The sequence below is a fragment of the Sapajus apella genome, unplaced genomic scaffold (genome assembly GCF_009761245.1).
Source record: "Sapajus apella isolate SASKATOON/1434 unplaced genomic scaffold, GSC_monkey_1.0 scaffold32, whole genome shotgun sequence".
Classification (NCBI taxonomy): Eukaryota; Metazoa; Chordata; class Mammalia; order Primates; family Cebidae; genus Sapajus; species Sapajus apella.
Window position 1 is genome coordinate 16,594,407 of NW_022436972.1, and position 17,163 is coordinate 16,611,569.

The 17,163-nt window shown below is 46.7% G+C and overlaps 2 protein-coding genes across 4 annotated transcripts in view; one reads left to right on the forward strand and one right to left on the reverse strand.

Moving 5' to 3' along the window:
* The window catches only part of RCBTB1 (RCC1 and BTB domain containing protein 1), a 146,415-nt gene that overhangs the window by 54,952 nt on the left and 74,300 nt on the right, over positions 1–17,163 (forward strand). The gene's annotated exons all lie outside the window — the stretch shown is intronic.
* On the reverse strand, positions 1,638–5,353 carry ARL11 (ADP ribosylation factor like GTPase 11). 3 transcript variants are annotated; one of them, XM_032294602.1, is made up of 2 exons: positions 5,225–5,353; positions 1,638–2,847 (listed from the first exon to the last, which is right to left on the reverse strand). In XM_032294602.1, the coding sequence occupies exon 2, from the start codon at positions 2,827–2,829 to the stop codon at positions 2,239–2,241; it is 591 nt and encodes a 196-aa protein (XP_032150493.1). In that variant the 5' UTR covers positions 2,830–2,847; positions 5,225–5,353; the 3' UTR covers positions 1,638–2,238. The 3 variants fall into 3 exon arrangements, with proteins under 3 accessions (XP_032150493.1, XP_032150492.1, XP_032150491.1); XM_032294601.1 differs by having other exon boundaries at positions 1,638–3,228; XM_032294600.1 differs by having other exon boundaries at positions 1,638–3,258.

A 17,163-nucleotide genomic window follows, 5' to 3' on the forward strand; every position in this document is an offset into this window, starting at 1 on the left:
ACCCCCCGACCCATGCTTCCAGACAGTCTCTTCCCTCATATTAGAAGGCTGTCCCCATCATGTCTGCTGACTGAAAGCCTACCTACCTAGCTTAAACCTTCTAAAAGCATGATGTTGTAGAAAAATGCAGCATTAGTGCTAAACAGATCTGATTTCAAATTCCAGATGTGTTACTTTATAACTCTCTGCCTCAAGTGACAAGAGGTCACAACCTCTCTGAGCCTCAGTTTGTAATGTTGTAAAATGGGAATATATGTATTTTTTAGAGTTGTGAGAGTTAGTCTATGTAAAATACCAAGACCACAGAGCTTGGTCCAAGTAAGTGCTCAGTTAACACTTGCTGAACTGAGTCTCTCTCCTCACATTTTTATGGGAGTTATGTCTTGACTGTCTTACCTTCCATGGGGCCTGAGGCCTTATCTCATTCAACTTTGCATTCCTAGTGTCTCACACAGAATCTTGGAATATGTCGATTGACAAGTACTGGAAATAGCCCGGCATGCTTAACCTGGTGTTAGAAGAGGGGCCTGGCAGATCTCAGATTTTAGAAGGGTAGTAATGGCCAATTTACACTGCAGTACTCCAGAGAGAGAGCCAATCCAGGATAAGAAGGGATATCTAACATTTACAGCTCTTTAACATGAGAATAGGTGCTAAATATAAGCTGCTTGCCATTAAAAAACTCCAATTACAGAAAGTAATCTGGGGTTGGATGAGGGATACAACAATCGCATCAGTGATTCTTAACTTTTAGGAGTCACAGATGTCTTTGAAAATCTGGTAAAAAGTTCTGAATCTTCTTCCCTGGAAAAATGACCCAAAGCATAACATTTTGCAAATAATTTCGAATGCTAGGTAACGATCACCTGATGGCCCTTCTAGGATGCTATGGTCAACTTCCCATTTCCCTCTCAATCATGAGACAGAAGGCGTCAATTGCTGTCATCTGTATCTTCAGAATTCACAACTCCCATCTAAAACACGTGATTCATATTCTAAAGCTCAGTGCTTTTGCCACAAACCAAATACTCTGTGTATTTTTTGGTCAAATGAATGAATAAATAAAATATATGATTGATCTGATCTTTAAGAAAACATATGCTACAAGAAGGAGAAAAGAGAAGGAAAAAGTAAGAAAATAAGTTTATGAAAAGGATCAACACAATGCCATAAAATGAGGAGAGGCTAATCAGCATCAGAAAAAAAAAGGATAGATTTTAGATGGCATGAACGTTCAGCCTCTTGCCCAGGACTGAGCATCCCAGGGAACGTCTAACCTGCAGACCTCTGCTGTTGTGTGGGCCCTGATGAGTTTGCCTTCAGAGTTACAATGGCACATCCCCAGGGGCTTCTGGGGAAAATCACTCATAAGGATCCATGATCCACTGTGACATGTCCAGATGATATTTGAATTTGACTTTTTCTTTTCTTTTCTTTTTTGAGACAGAGTCTCACGCTGTCACCAGGCTGGAGTGCAGTGGCGTGATCTCAGCTCACTACAACCTCCACTTCCTGGGTTCAACAATTCTCCTGCCTCAGCCTCCTGAGTAGCTGGGACTGCAGGCCTGTACCACCACCTGTCTAATTTTTGCATTTTCAGTAGAGATGGGGTTTCACCATGTTGGCCAGGCTGGTCTCAAACTCCAGGCCTCAAGCGATCTGCCTGCCTTGGCCTCCCAAAGTGCTGGGATTACAGGCAAGAGTCACCACATCTGACCCCAAATTTGATTTTAAAACCTCTTTCCCTATTTGTGAATTTAGGTCTCTATTGTTATGCAACCAGTGGCCATTCTATTATGACATGTTGCTTCATTCACACTTGGTAATGAGCTATTAAATGAAGTGTGTTGAGATTTTTTTCTTAGAATATTATTATTATTATTATTGAGACAGGGTCTCACTCTGTCGCCCAGACTGGAGTGTAGTGGTGCAATCCGGGTCACCAGAACCTCCACCTCCCAGGCTCAAGCGATTCTCCTCCCTCAGCCTCCCAAGTACCTGGGACTAGAGGCACACGCCACCATGCCTGGCCAATGTTTTAATTATTAGTAGAAATGGGGTCTCGTGATGTTGCTCTCCAAGTTCTATGCTCAAGGGATTCTCCCACCGTGGCCTCCCAAAGTGCTGAGATTACAGGCGAAGCCAGCATTTCTTGTTTGATAGACTGAGCATAAGTTTCTCAAGGGATCAGCTGGTGCTTCCAGTTTGTGTGAGCAAAGATATGCAGCTCTGTCCAGGTCAAGATCTCTTGCTGTGTCGGCACTGGACCCCACCGGCTCTTCCTTGGAGACACAGGCAGCTGCGAGATTTCAGGAGGCTGTGCAGACTCTGCAGGGCCTCGGGCAGCCCCACCCCAGTGAGAGCACTGCAGCCCCGTAGCTCCCAGCCGTGGTCCTGGAATCTCTCTAGACTCAGCCTGTTTCTGATCTCAAGCAGCGGAAGTGCATCACGTGCCTCCTGCTTGTTGGCCAGCACCAAGAAGGGAACACCAGCCATGTTGGGGTCGTTCACAACTTCCGCGAGCTCAGCTGCTGACTCGGGTAAGCGGGCTTCATCTGTGCTGTCCAGCACATACACGAGGATATCTACACCTTCCAGATAGTCCTTCCAGCTGGTCCTGAGTGGGGCCTGCCCCCCGACGTCCCAGAGAGTCAGTGACACGTGCCCAGGAGCTTCCAGAGGCTCCACGTTGAATCCAACAGTGGGCAGGGTCTCCACTAGCTGGTGGCCCTTCAGCCTGTAAAGGAGCGTGGTCTTGCCCGCCAAGTCCAGGCCCATCATCACCACCTGGGCTTCCGCCTTGTGATCTCTGGAATTCACAGAACCCATGGTGGCCACTGCTGAATTCTAGGGAAGAAGGGCCAGGGGCACACATCAGCTACTGTCTCCTGAAGGAAGACAAATCCATCCTGGTATGGTGGGTCATGCCTGTAATCCTAGCATTCTGGGAGGCCAAGGTAGGAGGATCACTTGAGCCCAGGAGTTTGAGACCAGCTGAGGCAACAAAGCAAGAACCCGCCTCCTCTACAAAAATTGAAATTAAAAAAGGAGCACAAATCTTTGCAGGCAAATAGAAGAGCTTTTCCAAAATAGGAAAAGTCTTCACAGGGTCAGACTTTAAACAGATGCCTGGGCTTTGAAGGAAGTGATGGTGTGTGAGCCACCATCAGCTGACCCATCTCTGGGTCAGAGAAGAGTGGGCCCTGGGCAGAGAAGATCAAGGGCCTCCTGGAAGGCATGGAAGATGGGTTCACATTCCTGAGGAGTTAAAGCAAAAAGGCAAAATGAGGTTCCAGTCAGACAGACCTGGTCCAGTAGAAATTACAGGACGATGACTTCTGTTCTTGCTGGTCTGTGGCTTCTAAACCTATTCTCCTCCTATAAGCCTAAACGCTGAAATGGAAGCTAAGTGGGGTTCCATGCACAGAGTGAGGAGGATGGTTCAGCTCATGGTGAACTCTCTCCCTTTGGAGCTTCCCAAGGACCAGTACTATGTCCTGGAAATACAGTCAGGTGTCACTTAATGATGGGGACACATTCTGAGAAATGCTTCATTAGGCAATTTCATTGTTGTGCAAACCATAGATTGTAATTACACAAACGTGGATGGTCTAGGCTACTCCACGCCTAGGCTACATGGTATGGCCCAGTGCCCCTGGGCTGCATACTGGTACAGCCTTCCTGTACTGAGTACTGTAGGTTACTGTAACACAGTGCTAAGTATTCGTGTATCTAAACATAGAAAAGGTAATGGTTGCACCACAATGCTAAGCTGAAAAATAGGAATTTTTTGGCTGGGTGCGGTGGCTCTTGCCTGTAATCCCAGCACTTTGGGATGCCAAGGTAGGTGGATCACGAGGTCAGGAGTTAGAGACCAGCCTGGCCAACATGATGAAACTCCGTCTCTACTGAAAACACAAAAATTAGCTGAGTCTGGTGTTGGGCACCTGTAATCCCAACTACTCAGGAAGCTGAAGCAGGAGAATTGTTTGAACCCAGGAGGCAGAGGTTGCAGTGAGCCGAGATCATGCCCCTGCACTCCAGCCTCCAGCCTGGGCAACAGGATGAGACTACCTCAAACAAAAAAAAAAGGAAATTGCAAGCTCCATTATAATCTTATGGGACCACCAGTGTATATGTGCTCTGTCGTTGACTGAAATGTCTTTATGCAGTGCCTGACTGGGGCTATTTATAAATACTGTCGACTAGAAGTAAATTTGAGTCAAAGCAAAGTAGTTTCCTCCACTGTCTTACCAAGGGAAATGACTTCTACAACACTCCACATGTGCTTTTTTGTTTGTTGGTTTTTTGAGACGGAGTTTCGCTTTTGTTGCCCAGGCTAGAGTGCAGTGGTGCAATCTCGGCTCACTGCAACCTCCGCCTCCCAGGTTTGAGTGATTCTCCTGCCTCAGACTCCTGAGTAGCTGGGATTACAGGCATGTGCCACCAAGCCTGGCTAATTTTGTATTTTTAGTAGAGACGGGGTTTCTCCACATTAGTCAGGCTGGTCTTGAACTCCCGACCTCAGGTGATCCGCCTGCCTTGGCCTCCCAAAGTGCTGGGATTACAGGAGTCCAGCCTGTTTTTGTTTTTTTGTGTGTGTTTTTTGAGACAGGCTCTTACTCTGTTGCCCAGGCTGGATTGCAGTGGCATGATCACAGCTCACTGCAGCCTTGACTTCCCAGGCTCAAGCCATCCTCCCACCTCAGCCTCCCCAGTAGCTGAGAATATAGGCATATGTCATCACGCATTGTTGCTGTTGTTTTGAGGCAGGGTCTCACTCTGTTGCCCAGTTCGGAGTGCAGTGGCACGGTCTTGGCTCACCACAACCTCCAAGCTTCCTGCAACCTCCACCTCCCAGGCTCAAGCGATTCTCATGCCTCAGTCTCCTGAGTATCTGGGATTACAGGCATGCACCACTACCACCCAGCTAATTTTTGTATTTGTAGTAGAGACATGGTCAGGCTGGTCTTGAACTCCTGACCTTATGATCTGCCTGGGATTACAGGCGTGAGCCACCACGCCTGGCCACATATGTTTTTAAAGAATCCCAAGTTTTAAGACATAGAACCTGTTCCCAACTTAGGCGATGCTTGGGTGGAACAGAGAAGGGACATCTCAACTTCTGGGGTTGGGGGTGGGGGGATATCAGCTGACCCTGGAGGGAGGTAAGCCTCTGCTCATCCCTACCTTCAAGGGTAGAAGAATAAAGAGTTAAAATTACCTCTGCGTTACTATTAGACTGCGGCTGTGAGATCCTCCGTGGCTCTCATGGAGCTGCTTTCTGCTGGCTGGAATGTCCCAAGAGCGAGATGGGACGGAAGCAGAGCAGCCGTTGCTGTTTCTCCTTTTTCTGCTTCCGTTTCCTAGGGGCTGGTGTCACGGTTCCTCCCTCACCCCAGGGCGCCACAGAGTAGTCATCCTGCTGTGCTCGCCACAGAGAGGACCCCAGCTCTGCAGCTCCTGGCAGAGCAAGGCCCAGTGACAACTCTGTTTCTTAGCAACTCAGACTTGGTGCCTGAAGGAATCACACACGGTTTTTGTTGTTGTTGTTGTTTTGTTTTGTTTTTTATTTGAGACAGTCTAGCTTTGTCGCCCAGGTGGGACTGCAGCCTCCACCTCCAGGGCTCAAGGAATCCTCCCGTCTCAGCCTCCTAAGCAACTGGCATTACAGGTGGGTGCCACCACGCCCAGCTAATTTTTGTATTTTTAGTAAAGACAGGTTTTGCCATGTTGGCCAGGCTGCACACATGTTCTCTAAAAACCTGCCTACAGGCCAGGCACGGTGGCCTGTAATCCCAGCACTTTGGGAGGCCAAGATGGGTGGATCAACTGAGGTCAGGAGTTTGAGACCAGCCTGGTCAAAATGGCGAAACCCTGTTTCTACTAAAAATACAAAAATTAGCCGGGTGTGGTGGAATGCACCTGTAGTCCCAGCTATTCGGGAGGCTGAGGCAGGAGAATTGCTTGAACCCGGGAGGTGGAGGTTGCAGTGAGCCGAGATCATGCCACTGCACTCCAGCCTGGGTGACAGAGTGAGACTCCATCTCAAAAAAAAAAAAAAAAAAATCGCTTCTCGGCCTTTTGGCTAAGATCAAGTGTAAAAAAAAAAAAAAAAGCTGCCTACATATGATGAAAACATTCTTTCAAAAGGTATATATGTTGCAGATCAACCTTTAAAATTGTGTTAATGTGGTGATTAAAGTTACTGTTCAATTTTTTTGAATGGTGTCACTGTGTTTTTCCCAGTAAAAATGACCTCTCTAGAAAATGTAATTTTTAAAAAATTGGCTAGTGAACAGGTACAGTGGCTCATCCCTGTAATCCCAGCACTTTGGGAGGCCAAGGCAGGAGGATTGCTCAAGCTCAGGACTTCAAGACCAGCTTGACCAACATGTTGAAACCACGTCTCTACAAAAAATAATAAATTAACCAAGCATGGTAATGTGCACCTGTAGTTCCAGGTACTTGGGAGGTTGAGGCCCAAGAATTGTATGAGCCTGGCAGGCGGAGGCTGCAGTGAGCCGAGATTGCACCACTGCACTCCAGCCTGGAAGACAGAGTGAGTCTCTCTCTCTCTCTCTCTTTTTTTAAATTGAGATGGAGTCTCGCACTGTCACCTAGGCTGAAGTGCAATGGCACAATCTTGGATCTCTGCAACATCCGCCTCCCGGGTTCAAGCAATTCTCCCACTTCAGCCTCCTGAGTAGCTGGGATTACAGGTGCGTGCTACCATGCCTGGCAGATTTTTGTGTTTTTAGTAGAGACATGGTCTTGCCATGTTGGCCAGACTGGTCTCGAACTCCTGACCTCAAGTGATCTGCCCACCTTGGCCTCCCAAAGGGCTGGGATTACAAGTGTGAACTATCTACCCAGTTGAAACTCTGTCTCAAAAAAGAAAGAGAGAAGGAGAGAAGGAAAGAGAAAGAAGAAAGAAAGAGAGAGAGAGAGCGAAAGAAACATAAAGCAAAAGAAAGAAAAAAAAATAAAAATTGACTAGTCAGAAACCACTGATTCGGTAGCTGTTGGATTTGGATCTAGAGTCACAGTGATTTAGCTCTTATAACCAGTAACCTTTCTGCTGTTTTCTGCTTTCCCATGCACTATTTCATTAAAATGTCAAGACCCAAGTTGGGTGTTATGATTCTCCCGCCTTACTAGTAAAGAAGCAGGCTTGGACACGGCGAATCATTGACTCATGATCTTCCTGTATTTTATGATTCATCTCTTTCTCTTTTAACATGTCATACTCCTCACAGAAAGTGCCTGTAAATGGCAAACACCAGATTGTTGATGTCGTTGTTTTTGTTAAGCTACTGTATTTTAGCAGGAAGAAGCCATTAGGAAACATCAGAAACTCAAAGTGTGTTATGTGCACCACTGTGTGATGGTATTGATGCTTCTCTTGGTTTGCTCTGTTCAGTGCCTGTGGTTAGAGATGAGCATCCCTTTTCAAGGCTGGGGGTGTGTGGGGAGGAGACACAAGCAGATAGAGGGCTCTTGGGGGTTGGGAATTATCCCAGGGAAGTCTCAGAGCAATAAAGAACCGTCTGGTGGAGCTTGTCATTCTTGCCCACACTGCAGGGAGATCCGCTCACGCTGGGACTAAGTCCTGTCCAGGCTCAGCTGCTGAGTCAGCAGGAATCCTGCAAAGACCCGATTTGCAGAAGGATTGGGGCCAGATGAAGATAAGGACAGCAGGCCAAGGATGAGTGGGTGCTGGGGTGGGGGAGCCGGGGTGCTGCTCTGACCTGGTTCCCCAAGCAGCACCAGGGCTATGGAGGAGGGGAGGGAGCAGAAGCTGTAGAAGCCTGGGTACAAGTGGCTTGGAGGCATCATGCCAGGCTGCCTGGGTGACCTATGTCCTGGATAACAGAGTGGGAAGGGTCAGTCCCCTTGGCCTCTAGCCAGGAGCCTGGGGACACAGGGCCAGGCTGCAGGTAGCTGCGTGGCACTGACCGCAGAAGCTTCAACAAGCACCACCGTCCAGGGGCTGGCCAGCAGTCAGGGCTGGATCTGTGGGCACTGCAGGGGAGCACGGGCTCCCCCAGACATCAAGGAACCTTGCCTGAGGTCCAAAGTCCTGTATTCACTGGGAAATTGTGATTACTTTGTGAGCCCAGTTCTGCCTAGAGGCCCTTGCAGCCAGAGTTTCTTTGTACACCCCCCACCCTGAGCCCTTCAGCTCAACCAGCAGGGAAGCTTTTCATTAGACACCCCGATGTAGGGAGAGTCACAGGGGCTGCTGCCCTGGAGGCCACGCAGAGCAAAGTAACAGTGTGGCTTTGATTTGGGTCCACCTGGGATCACACTTGGCCTCCACGGCTTATTTGCTGTGAAGCTCAATGTGAATTTCTCTGCACCTCAGTTTCCTTCTCTATAAAATGGGATTGATGAGGATAATAATGGTACCTAACTTGAAGGGCTATTGAAAGCATTAAATAAGTGAAGACATGTCATGTACTTAGCCCGAAGCCTGGCGTCTAGTCCCCGGCTAGTTCTATTAGAGAAGGACAGGAGCACCTTAGACATAGCGGTGTGGCTGGAGAAAGTGGCGCTGGCGCATGCGCAAGCCTCAGCACCTTTGTATGTCTGTGACTGCAGCTTCCAGACCTGGAATAAGGAAAAGGGGGTATGCAGGGCTCACTGATACCAGGAGAGACAAAGGTCTTAGGCCCCACTTCTACAGTCCTAAGAGTGTGAGGTTAGAAATATATTTCTGGGCCAGGCACAGTGGCTCACACCTGTAATCCCAGAACTTTGGGATCCACCTGGGGTCAGGAGTTCAAGACCAGCCTGACCAACATGGAGAAATCCCGTCTCTACTGAAAATACAAAATTAGCGAGGTGTGGTGGCACATGCCTGTAATCCCAGCTACTCAGGAGGCTGAGGCAGGAGAATCGCTTGAACCTGGGAGGCGGAGGTTGCAGTGAGCTGAGATTGCACCACTGCACTCCAGCCTGGGCAACAAGTACAAAACTCTGTTTCAGAAAACAAAAACAAATGTACTTCTGCCAATTCTAATACAGGTGGTCAGGCATGGCCTGGAGGGGCACCGCATGCCCATTGCACTCACCAAAAAACAGCTTACAAGCCAGGACGCTTCTTATGAGGTTTCTTATGGGATCTGTTTGACCCAAGCGCTGGGGTGGTTTTCTGTGCAGCACAGCTGAGGGAGGGCAGGGGACCGGGGACACGCGGAGGCTGCACACAGGGACTGAAGGAGTCAATTGCGGGGACACCGTCCAAATGGGTTGCTTGAAGACCATGGAAAGTTGATGTTTTTTAAGGGATTGTTTATCATGCAATAAAGCTTTGTGGTCACTTTTCTGCTGTCTACATATAGGTCCAAAGGAGGAGAGTGCTAGAACACGAGTTTTATTCTCTTAGAACGTGCTAAGAAACATGGATGGAGTCCCTTGTCCAACGCTCTTCCCCGGGGCTCCACCACAGCCCCACCTTTCTGCCTTGTGGTGACCTCCTCTTGCTATGGTCTCTCACTTTCTCAGCTTGCAGTAAGCAAGTTAATAGCTTTGTTCCAAGGGCTGCTGCTTTTAAAAATCAAATTTTATTTCTTTCTATGTTCAAGCCATCCATACACAATTCAAAAGGTAAGAAAGAGGAGAGCATCAAGGACATTCTCCTTTCACCCCAGTGCCCCAGACATGCTGGACCTTTCCTGGGAAACAGCCCACACCATTGGTGTCTTGATATTTTTCCAGAGATATTGTACGCACATATAAGCAAGTAGGGTGCATTGGGGTTTTGTTCATGATTTTCCTTTTTCTCCCCTCAATAATCACATACTTTGAGGAATGCAATCTCTTGTATAAATCTCTCAGTCAGAAGTTCTCAGCCATGAGCTGTGTTGAGGATCAGTGGGAAACAGAAAGGGGGAGACGGCCAGGAACCCTGGGAAACATCCACCTTTCCTACCCACCTGCAAGTCCCCAGTGAGTGATGTCTGGGATAGGGCTGGGCAGGGCACATATGAGTTGATTTTGTGGGTATTGTGGCGAAAGCCAACGCTCCAATCATGCTGAAGGTTGAAATTCTCTGAGAAATTTCCCTCCCTCTGTGACCATCATGTATTAGTTAACTGGGGCCCTAAGCTATACATCTGAATTTGGGGTGGTTGGTATTGGTGCAACATGTGTATGGGTGACTGTTCACAGGTACTTATACCCGTGATTCAGCGTTCCGCAGATGTGGAGAAAAGTGGACAGAGAGTACAAGGCCGACTATATACAGGGAGGATTGGTTGTCAATGACCGTTCTTGGAGAGAGTGATTGGAGCATGCGCCTGACGTTCAGTGGGTGGGGACTAGAGATGCTAGACCTCCTGTAACACCCAAGACTATTTTGTGCAATAAAAAAAAATGTTTCTTAAATTTGAATTTCACTTTTGAATGTCCAAACATTTATGTAGTAGTTTTTTTTTGTTTTGTTTTTTTGAGATGAAGTCTCACTCTGTTGCCCAAGCTGGAGTGCAGTGGCACGATCTCAGCTCACTGCACCCTCCACCTCCCAGGTTCAAGTGATTCTCCTGCCTCAGCCTCCCAAGTAGCTGGGACTACAGGCATGTGCCACCACACCCGGCTAATTTTTTTTTTTTTTTTTTTTTGTATTTTTAGTAGAGACGGAGTTTCACTATGTTGGCCAGGCCAGTCTCAAACTCCTGACCTCAGGTGATCCACCGGCCTCGGCCTTCCAAAGTGCTGGGATTACAGGCGTGAGCCACCGCACCCAGCCTATGTAGTAGTTTTTCTTTTTCTTTCTTTCTTTTTTTTTTTTTTTTTGAGACAGAGTTTCGCTCTTGTTACCCAGGCTGGAGTGCAATGGCGCGATCTCGGCTCACCGCAACCTCCGCCTCCTGGGTTCAGGCAATTCTCCTGCCTCAGCCTCCTGAGTAGCTGGAATTACAGGCACGCGCCACCATGCCCAGCTAATTTTTTGTATTTTTAGTAGAGACGGGGTTTCACCATGTTGACCAGGATGGTCTCGATCCGTTGACCTCGTGATCCACCCGCCTCGGCCTCCCAAAGTGCTGGGATTACAGGCGTGAGCCACCGTGCCCGGCCAGTTTTTCTTTTTTTAAAAAAAAACACTTTAAAAACTATCTGATCCTAGAACCTAATTTTGTTTTATATATAAACACACACTATCTTTGCATGATTTTCATATGTACTACACTTTCCAGAAACACAACTACTCTCGGACTCCTGGGGCGCAGCCACAGGGGGCATCGTCTGCATCTTTGCCGCCCCAGCGCCTGCGGTGCCGCACTTGGCTGCCTGGGCTGTTTTGGCTCCACCCAGCAGCCACTGCTTATAACCACGTGTAGCACAGCTATTAAACCGGGATATTCTTGGCACATGGATTGTTAAGTAAGTGGAGCCGACCACAGGAAATAAGGGGGCTGCGGGTCATTGAAGAAACTGGCCAGAAAACGGAACAAAGAGGAGAGAAGCTGACAGTGCTCGTCGGGTGGCACGCAAGGGCATTGTTTTCTCTCTCCCGGTTTAATTATAGCTGGGTGGAGCAAAAATAGTCCAGGCAGCCACTGGTGGAGTGGAGAAAAACGTTCCTATCACTGAGGATTTTGCCATGAGTGTTATCGTGATTATGATATGACTAGCTACCATTTAGTGAGTTCCCTTATGTTAGGCATTATATTGTACCATTTCCCCTCACTACCTGCTGGGTAAGTGGTGTTATCACCATTTTCTAAAGGAAGAAACGGAGGCGCAGAGAGGTAACTATGCTTTCAGCTGCAAGTTACAAAACACCCACTGAAAGCGGCTGAAACAGTGAGATTGTCTTATTCCCTCCTATGACAATACATCTGGAAGGAGGTTGTTCCAGGTGAGTTTTTCGGCTCAAGTGTCAACGAAGAGCCAGCCAGTTTCTGTGTTTCTGCTTTGGCACCCTCAACTTATATGTGATAATTCCCCAGCTGGGTGCAGCAACATTGAGTATCTTATTCTCACACAACTGAATTGAAAGGCAGGAAGAGGCTGGGCAAAGTGGCTCAGGCCTGTAATCCTAGCACTTTGGGAGGCCACAGTGGGTGGATCACCTGAGGTTAGGAGTTTAAGACCAGCCTGGCCAACATGGCAAAACCCTGTCTCTAGGAAAAATACACAAAATTAGCTGGGTGTGGTGGTGCATACCTGTAACCCCAGCTACTCAGGAGGCTGAGGCAGGAGAATCAGTTGAACCCAGGGAGGCAGAGGTTGCAGTGAGCCAAGATTGCGCCATTGTACTCCAGCCTGGGCAACAAGAGTGAAACTTTGTCTCAAAAAAAAAAAGGGGGGGGCAGGAAGAAAGGGAGAGGTGCAAGTGTTTTTTGGATGCTTGTGTGCATATGTGTGCATTTATTTAATCAAAAAGAAAATATTTCCCAAAAGCCCATCAGCCAATTTCTCCATACATCTTGCTGACTGGGAGAATACAATTACTTGGCTCGGCCAGGCTGGGTCTACCTTCTCTGAGTGCATCGCCCCCGCCGCACCCCTCTGCATGATATCTGATTAAAATTATACTAGTCTTAGCAAGAAGAAAGTGGGAAAGGTGCTGGGTGAGTGAAACGTCTGCCACACTTCCTTCCCAGACATTCTGTGGTAGAAGATTCTCTTTTCAGGAGACAATGCTGTCTTCCAAGATCTTTGTCTCAGTATGTGTTAACAGTATGTGTGTACATCTGTGTATGTGGTTGTGTCTCGGGTGCTTATAATTTTGTTACTGGTGCTGCATGTTCAAGTCAGAAGTTAGGAAATCAGAAGGAAAGCTGCAGTAGTAATTCTCGCCTGCAATCTCACACATGGGACAGGGCAAGACAGTGTGAGGCTCCACATAAATTAGGAAGAGTGCAGGTTGAAGACTAAGATCTGGATTCTAGCCCCCAGCTCTCCTACTTTCCATCTGTGTTGCCTGGGTTACGTTATTTAATCTTTCTATTATTATTAATTAGATACACGGTCTGGCTCTGTTGCCCAGGCTAGAGTACAGTGGTGCAATCATAGCTCACTGCAGGCTCTAATTCCTGGGCTTGAGCAGTCCTCCTGCCTTAGCCTCCCAAGTAGCTAGGGCTAGGGCTACAGGCACATGCCACCACACCTGGCTAATTTTTAAAATTTTTTTGTAGAGATGGTGGGGCAGTCTCTTATTTTGCTCTGGCTGGTCTCAGACTCCTGGCTTCAACCAGTCCTCCCGCCTTGGCCTTCCAGAGTGCTGGGATTACAGACATAAGCCATTGTGCCCAACCATTACTTAATCTTTCTAAGCCTCAATTTTCTAATCCTTAAAGACATTTGCACTAGGTAATATTTAAAGCTCTAATATTCTATGATGCATTTTTGTTTTTTTTGAGATGGAGTCTCACTCTGTCACTCAGGCTGGAGTTCAGTGGCACGATCTCGGTCCACTGCAGCCTCTGCATCCCAAGCTCAAGTGATCGATCCTTCTGCCTCAGCCTCCCGGGGAGCTGGGACTACGGGCATGTGCCACCATGCCCAGCTAATTTTTGTATTTTTAGTAGAGACTGGGTTTCACCACATTGGCCAGGCCGGTCTCAAACTCGTTGCCTCAAGTGATCTGCCTGCCTCAGCCTCCCAAAGTACTGGGATTATAGGTGTGAGCCACCGTGCCCAGCCTATAATGCAATTTTTTTGAGCAGCAATAAGCAGCACTCTGCACAGTCTATCTTATTATTATTATTACTTTGAGATGGAATCCCACTCTGTCACCCTCAGGCTAGAATGCAGTGGCACAATCTTGGCTCACCACAACCTCCGACTCCCAGGTTCAAGTGATTCTCTTGCCTCAGGCTCCCAATCAGCTGGGATTACAGGTGCCTGCCACCACACCTGGCTAATTTTTTTTGTATTTTTAGTAGAGATGGGGTTTCACCATGTTGTCCAGGCTGGTCTCAAACTCCTGATCTCAGGTGACCCAACCACCTTGGCCTCCAAAGTTCTGCGATTACAGCCATGAGCCACCGCGCCTGGCCAGTCTGTCACATTATTAAACCAAAAAAAAAAAAAAAAAAAAAAAAAAAAAAAACCTGCTCAAATGCATCTGCATGCCATATGAATGAGGGAGGTTAACATTCTTCTTATATAAGAGGAATAAAACATAATAGAATTAGATATAGAATATAATGTAAGCAGATTACGGGCTCTTTTTAAATGTGTTTATTTTGCATTACAAATTGTACTTTGAATGATTATGCGTTCAGTGGCTTGTGTTTTGCATTTACAGCACAGCTCATCTTTCAGAGTTTTCCTGCTATTTCTGTTTTCTATTTTATTGGCAATGCTGTTTCTTTATAACTGAGTGAAGAATGTGGCAAGGCTGGGGAAAATGTTTGTGCCTGTCTCTTTTTGCTCCCTCTCCCCCTCTGAACAGAAATAGTATCATGGCAGTGCATCTCTGTCTCTCAGAAAAAAGAAGCCAGGAAAAGGAAATAACATTGGGTGATCTACTTTCTGAACAGTGTGAGAAAGATCTGGAGAATGTTAGTTTTGCACTGAAGCCACTTCAACTTCTACTTTTCCAATATTACAGGAAGTTTCCTAGCATTAAGAGGAAAAAGAAACAGTGGCCAGAGATTTTCTCCTAAAAATATGCAGGAAGGACAGTGTGGAGGCCAAGACTAATCTGGGTGATGAGCTCCAGGCCTGCCTCAAAACAGGAGCTGATGGGAGTGAGTTTTTGATATTCTTCTTCCAAGGTTGTTTCAATATGCAAAGTAAGTCCTCCGTGGCAACTGCCATTCAATCAGCCACATTTCCTGAACTGGATATTTTTAGTTGGCAGGAAAAAGAACAACAAGCCAAAAAAGCCTAACTTGATTAGGAAGGAGGTTGGAAGGTCACTTCATAGTTAGAAACTAAGATTAGTGCCTACGACTTGGCTGTATTTCCCGGATGACTTACTATCACCCTGTGCAGCAGTGAGCAAAGTGTTTATTTTGCATGGAGGGGAAGGGAGAAACAGTCAGCATAGGATCCAGGCCCTACAACCACAACCAGCTGAGGATTCTCCCTTCAACCCTCAAGAAGTATTCTGATTTGCCTACTCATGAGACTGGAGCTGTGCCTTGAAGTACAGCGTGCACAGTAGTTCATTCCCACGGCCATATTCCTGCTGAGCCTGCACTAAGGGTCTGTCAACTGTCCCCAGTATGCTGAGTCCCATCCTTCCTAAGTGTGGGATGTAAAAAGTTCCTTTTTTTGACTAGCCTAAAAAGAAAAGTTCCTTTTTAAAGTTTCCTTTCTTGCTAAAGAATAAGTATGCCAATAACTTTGTTAAGCCCTATCCTATGTAGCTGTTAGACATGCCATGCTTATAGGCATGTACTACATTCCATGTCCTTGTACTTTAACCAAAATATCTGTGTTGGACGTGCTCACAGGCATGTCCCAGCTCTCCATTGCTTTTACCAGTTTAGAAAAGTTTTAAGTTGTTAGCCACTCGGGTTTTAGTTTAGATTGTGAGGTCTGGCTCCAGCCAATGGAGATCAGACACAGTAGTAAGGACGACCCCAAATGCATAAGAAATAACTATGTCTGCTTTCCTTTGTTCATTATACTCATGGCAAGATGGCTAACAAGGGTACCCTTCCTGAAGTCCAGGAAGTAAAAATTGTGTTGCTGAAAGATCCTTTGACTCAGTGCTGATTTTTCTTTGTGTCACCAAGCATCTATTTCTAACATTAAGATATTGCTGTGTCCACGGTCCTCCTCAGAAGGGGCTCTTATAAGGTTCCCCAGGAAGCGAAGTTCAGACTCTGACCCAGAGACTCTCTTCATCTCATCTCCTGGGAGCCTTCATCCAGTAGTGGCAATCTTATTCTTTCCTTCGAGAAAGAGTTGTGCTGGTCAGGCATGGTGACTCACGCCTGTAATTGCAGCACTTTGGGAGGCTGAGGTGGGTGGATCACTTGAGGTCAGGAGTTCAAGACCATCCTAGCCAACATGGTGAAACCCCCTCTTTACTAAAAATACAAAAATTATCCCAGCAGGTTGGCAGGCACCTGTAATCCCAGCTATTTGGAAGGCTGAGGCAGGAGAATCGCTTGAACCGGGAGGTGGAGGCTGCAGTGTGCCACTGAGACTGTGCCACTACACTCCAGCCTGGGTGACAGAGCGAGACTCCATCTCAAATAAATAAACAAATAGAATTGTGTTTGCTTCTTTCTCAGCTTTTGTATTGATCCATTTTCACATTTATTTACATAAAAATAGTTATTGACAAAATGATGTAATATTTAGAAGTAAAAAGAAAAAAACTAGGCTGGTTGATGTGGTGGTTTATGTCTATAATCCCAGCACTTTGGGAGCCTGAGGCAGGAGGATCACTTAAGGCCAGAAGTGTGAGACCAACACTGGTGACTCTCTATTTATTAAAAAAAAAAACAAAACAAAACGAGTCTGAGGCAAGGTACTTACTCTCATGTAGCCTCAGTTTCGACATCTATAAATGGGGATGAAATAATTACCTCTCAGAGGTGTCGGGAGGAGTAAATAAACTAATATAGATTAATGTATGATACAGATTAGGAGCTTAATCGGTAATAACTTTTTTTTTTTGAGACAGAGTCTTGCTCTGTTACCTAGACTGGAGTACAGTGGCATGATCACGCTCACTGCAGCCTCCGCCTCCCAGGTTCAAGCAATTCTCCTGCCTCAGCCTCCCAAGTAGCTGGGATTACAGGTAGCCTCTGCTTCCCAGGTTCAAGTGATTCTCCTGCTTCAGCTTCCCTAGTAGCTGAGATTACAGACGCACAGCACCATGCCCAGCTAATTTTTGTATTTTTTGTAGAGATGGAGTTTTGCCATATTGGGCAGGCTGGTCTCAAACTCCTAACCACAGGAGATCCTCCCGCTTTGGCATCCCAAAGTGCTGGGATTACAGGCATGAGCCACCACACCCAGCCTGTACTCTCTTTTTCATATGAACATTAAGATCATGTTTTCATATTTCATTAAACACTTTGGTGGAAAAATAATTTTGGAATTCTAATTGGGGTAGCTTTTAATAGATTGATTTGTGGAGAACTGACATCATTACACAACTGAGACTTCTCACTAGAAATATGTGTTGCCTTTCCATTTATGCAAGTCTTCCTTTGTATTCTTCAGGGAACTTTCAGCTAT

What these genes read in the sequence shown, in the direction of transcription:
- ARL11 (XM_032294602.1), bottom strand. Translation starts at nt 2,829, where the DNA reads ATGGGTTCTGTGAATTCCAGAGATCACAAGGCGGAAGCCCAGGTGGTG.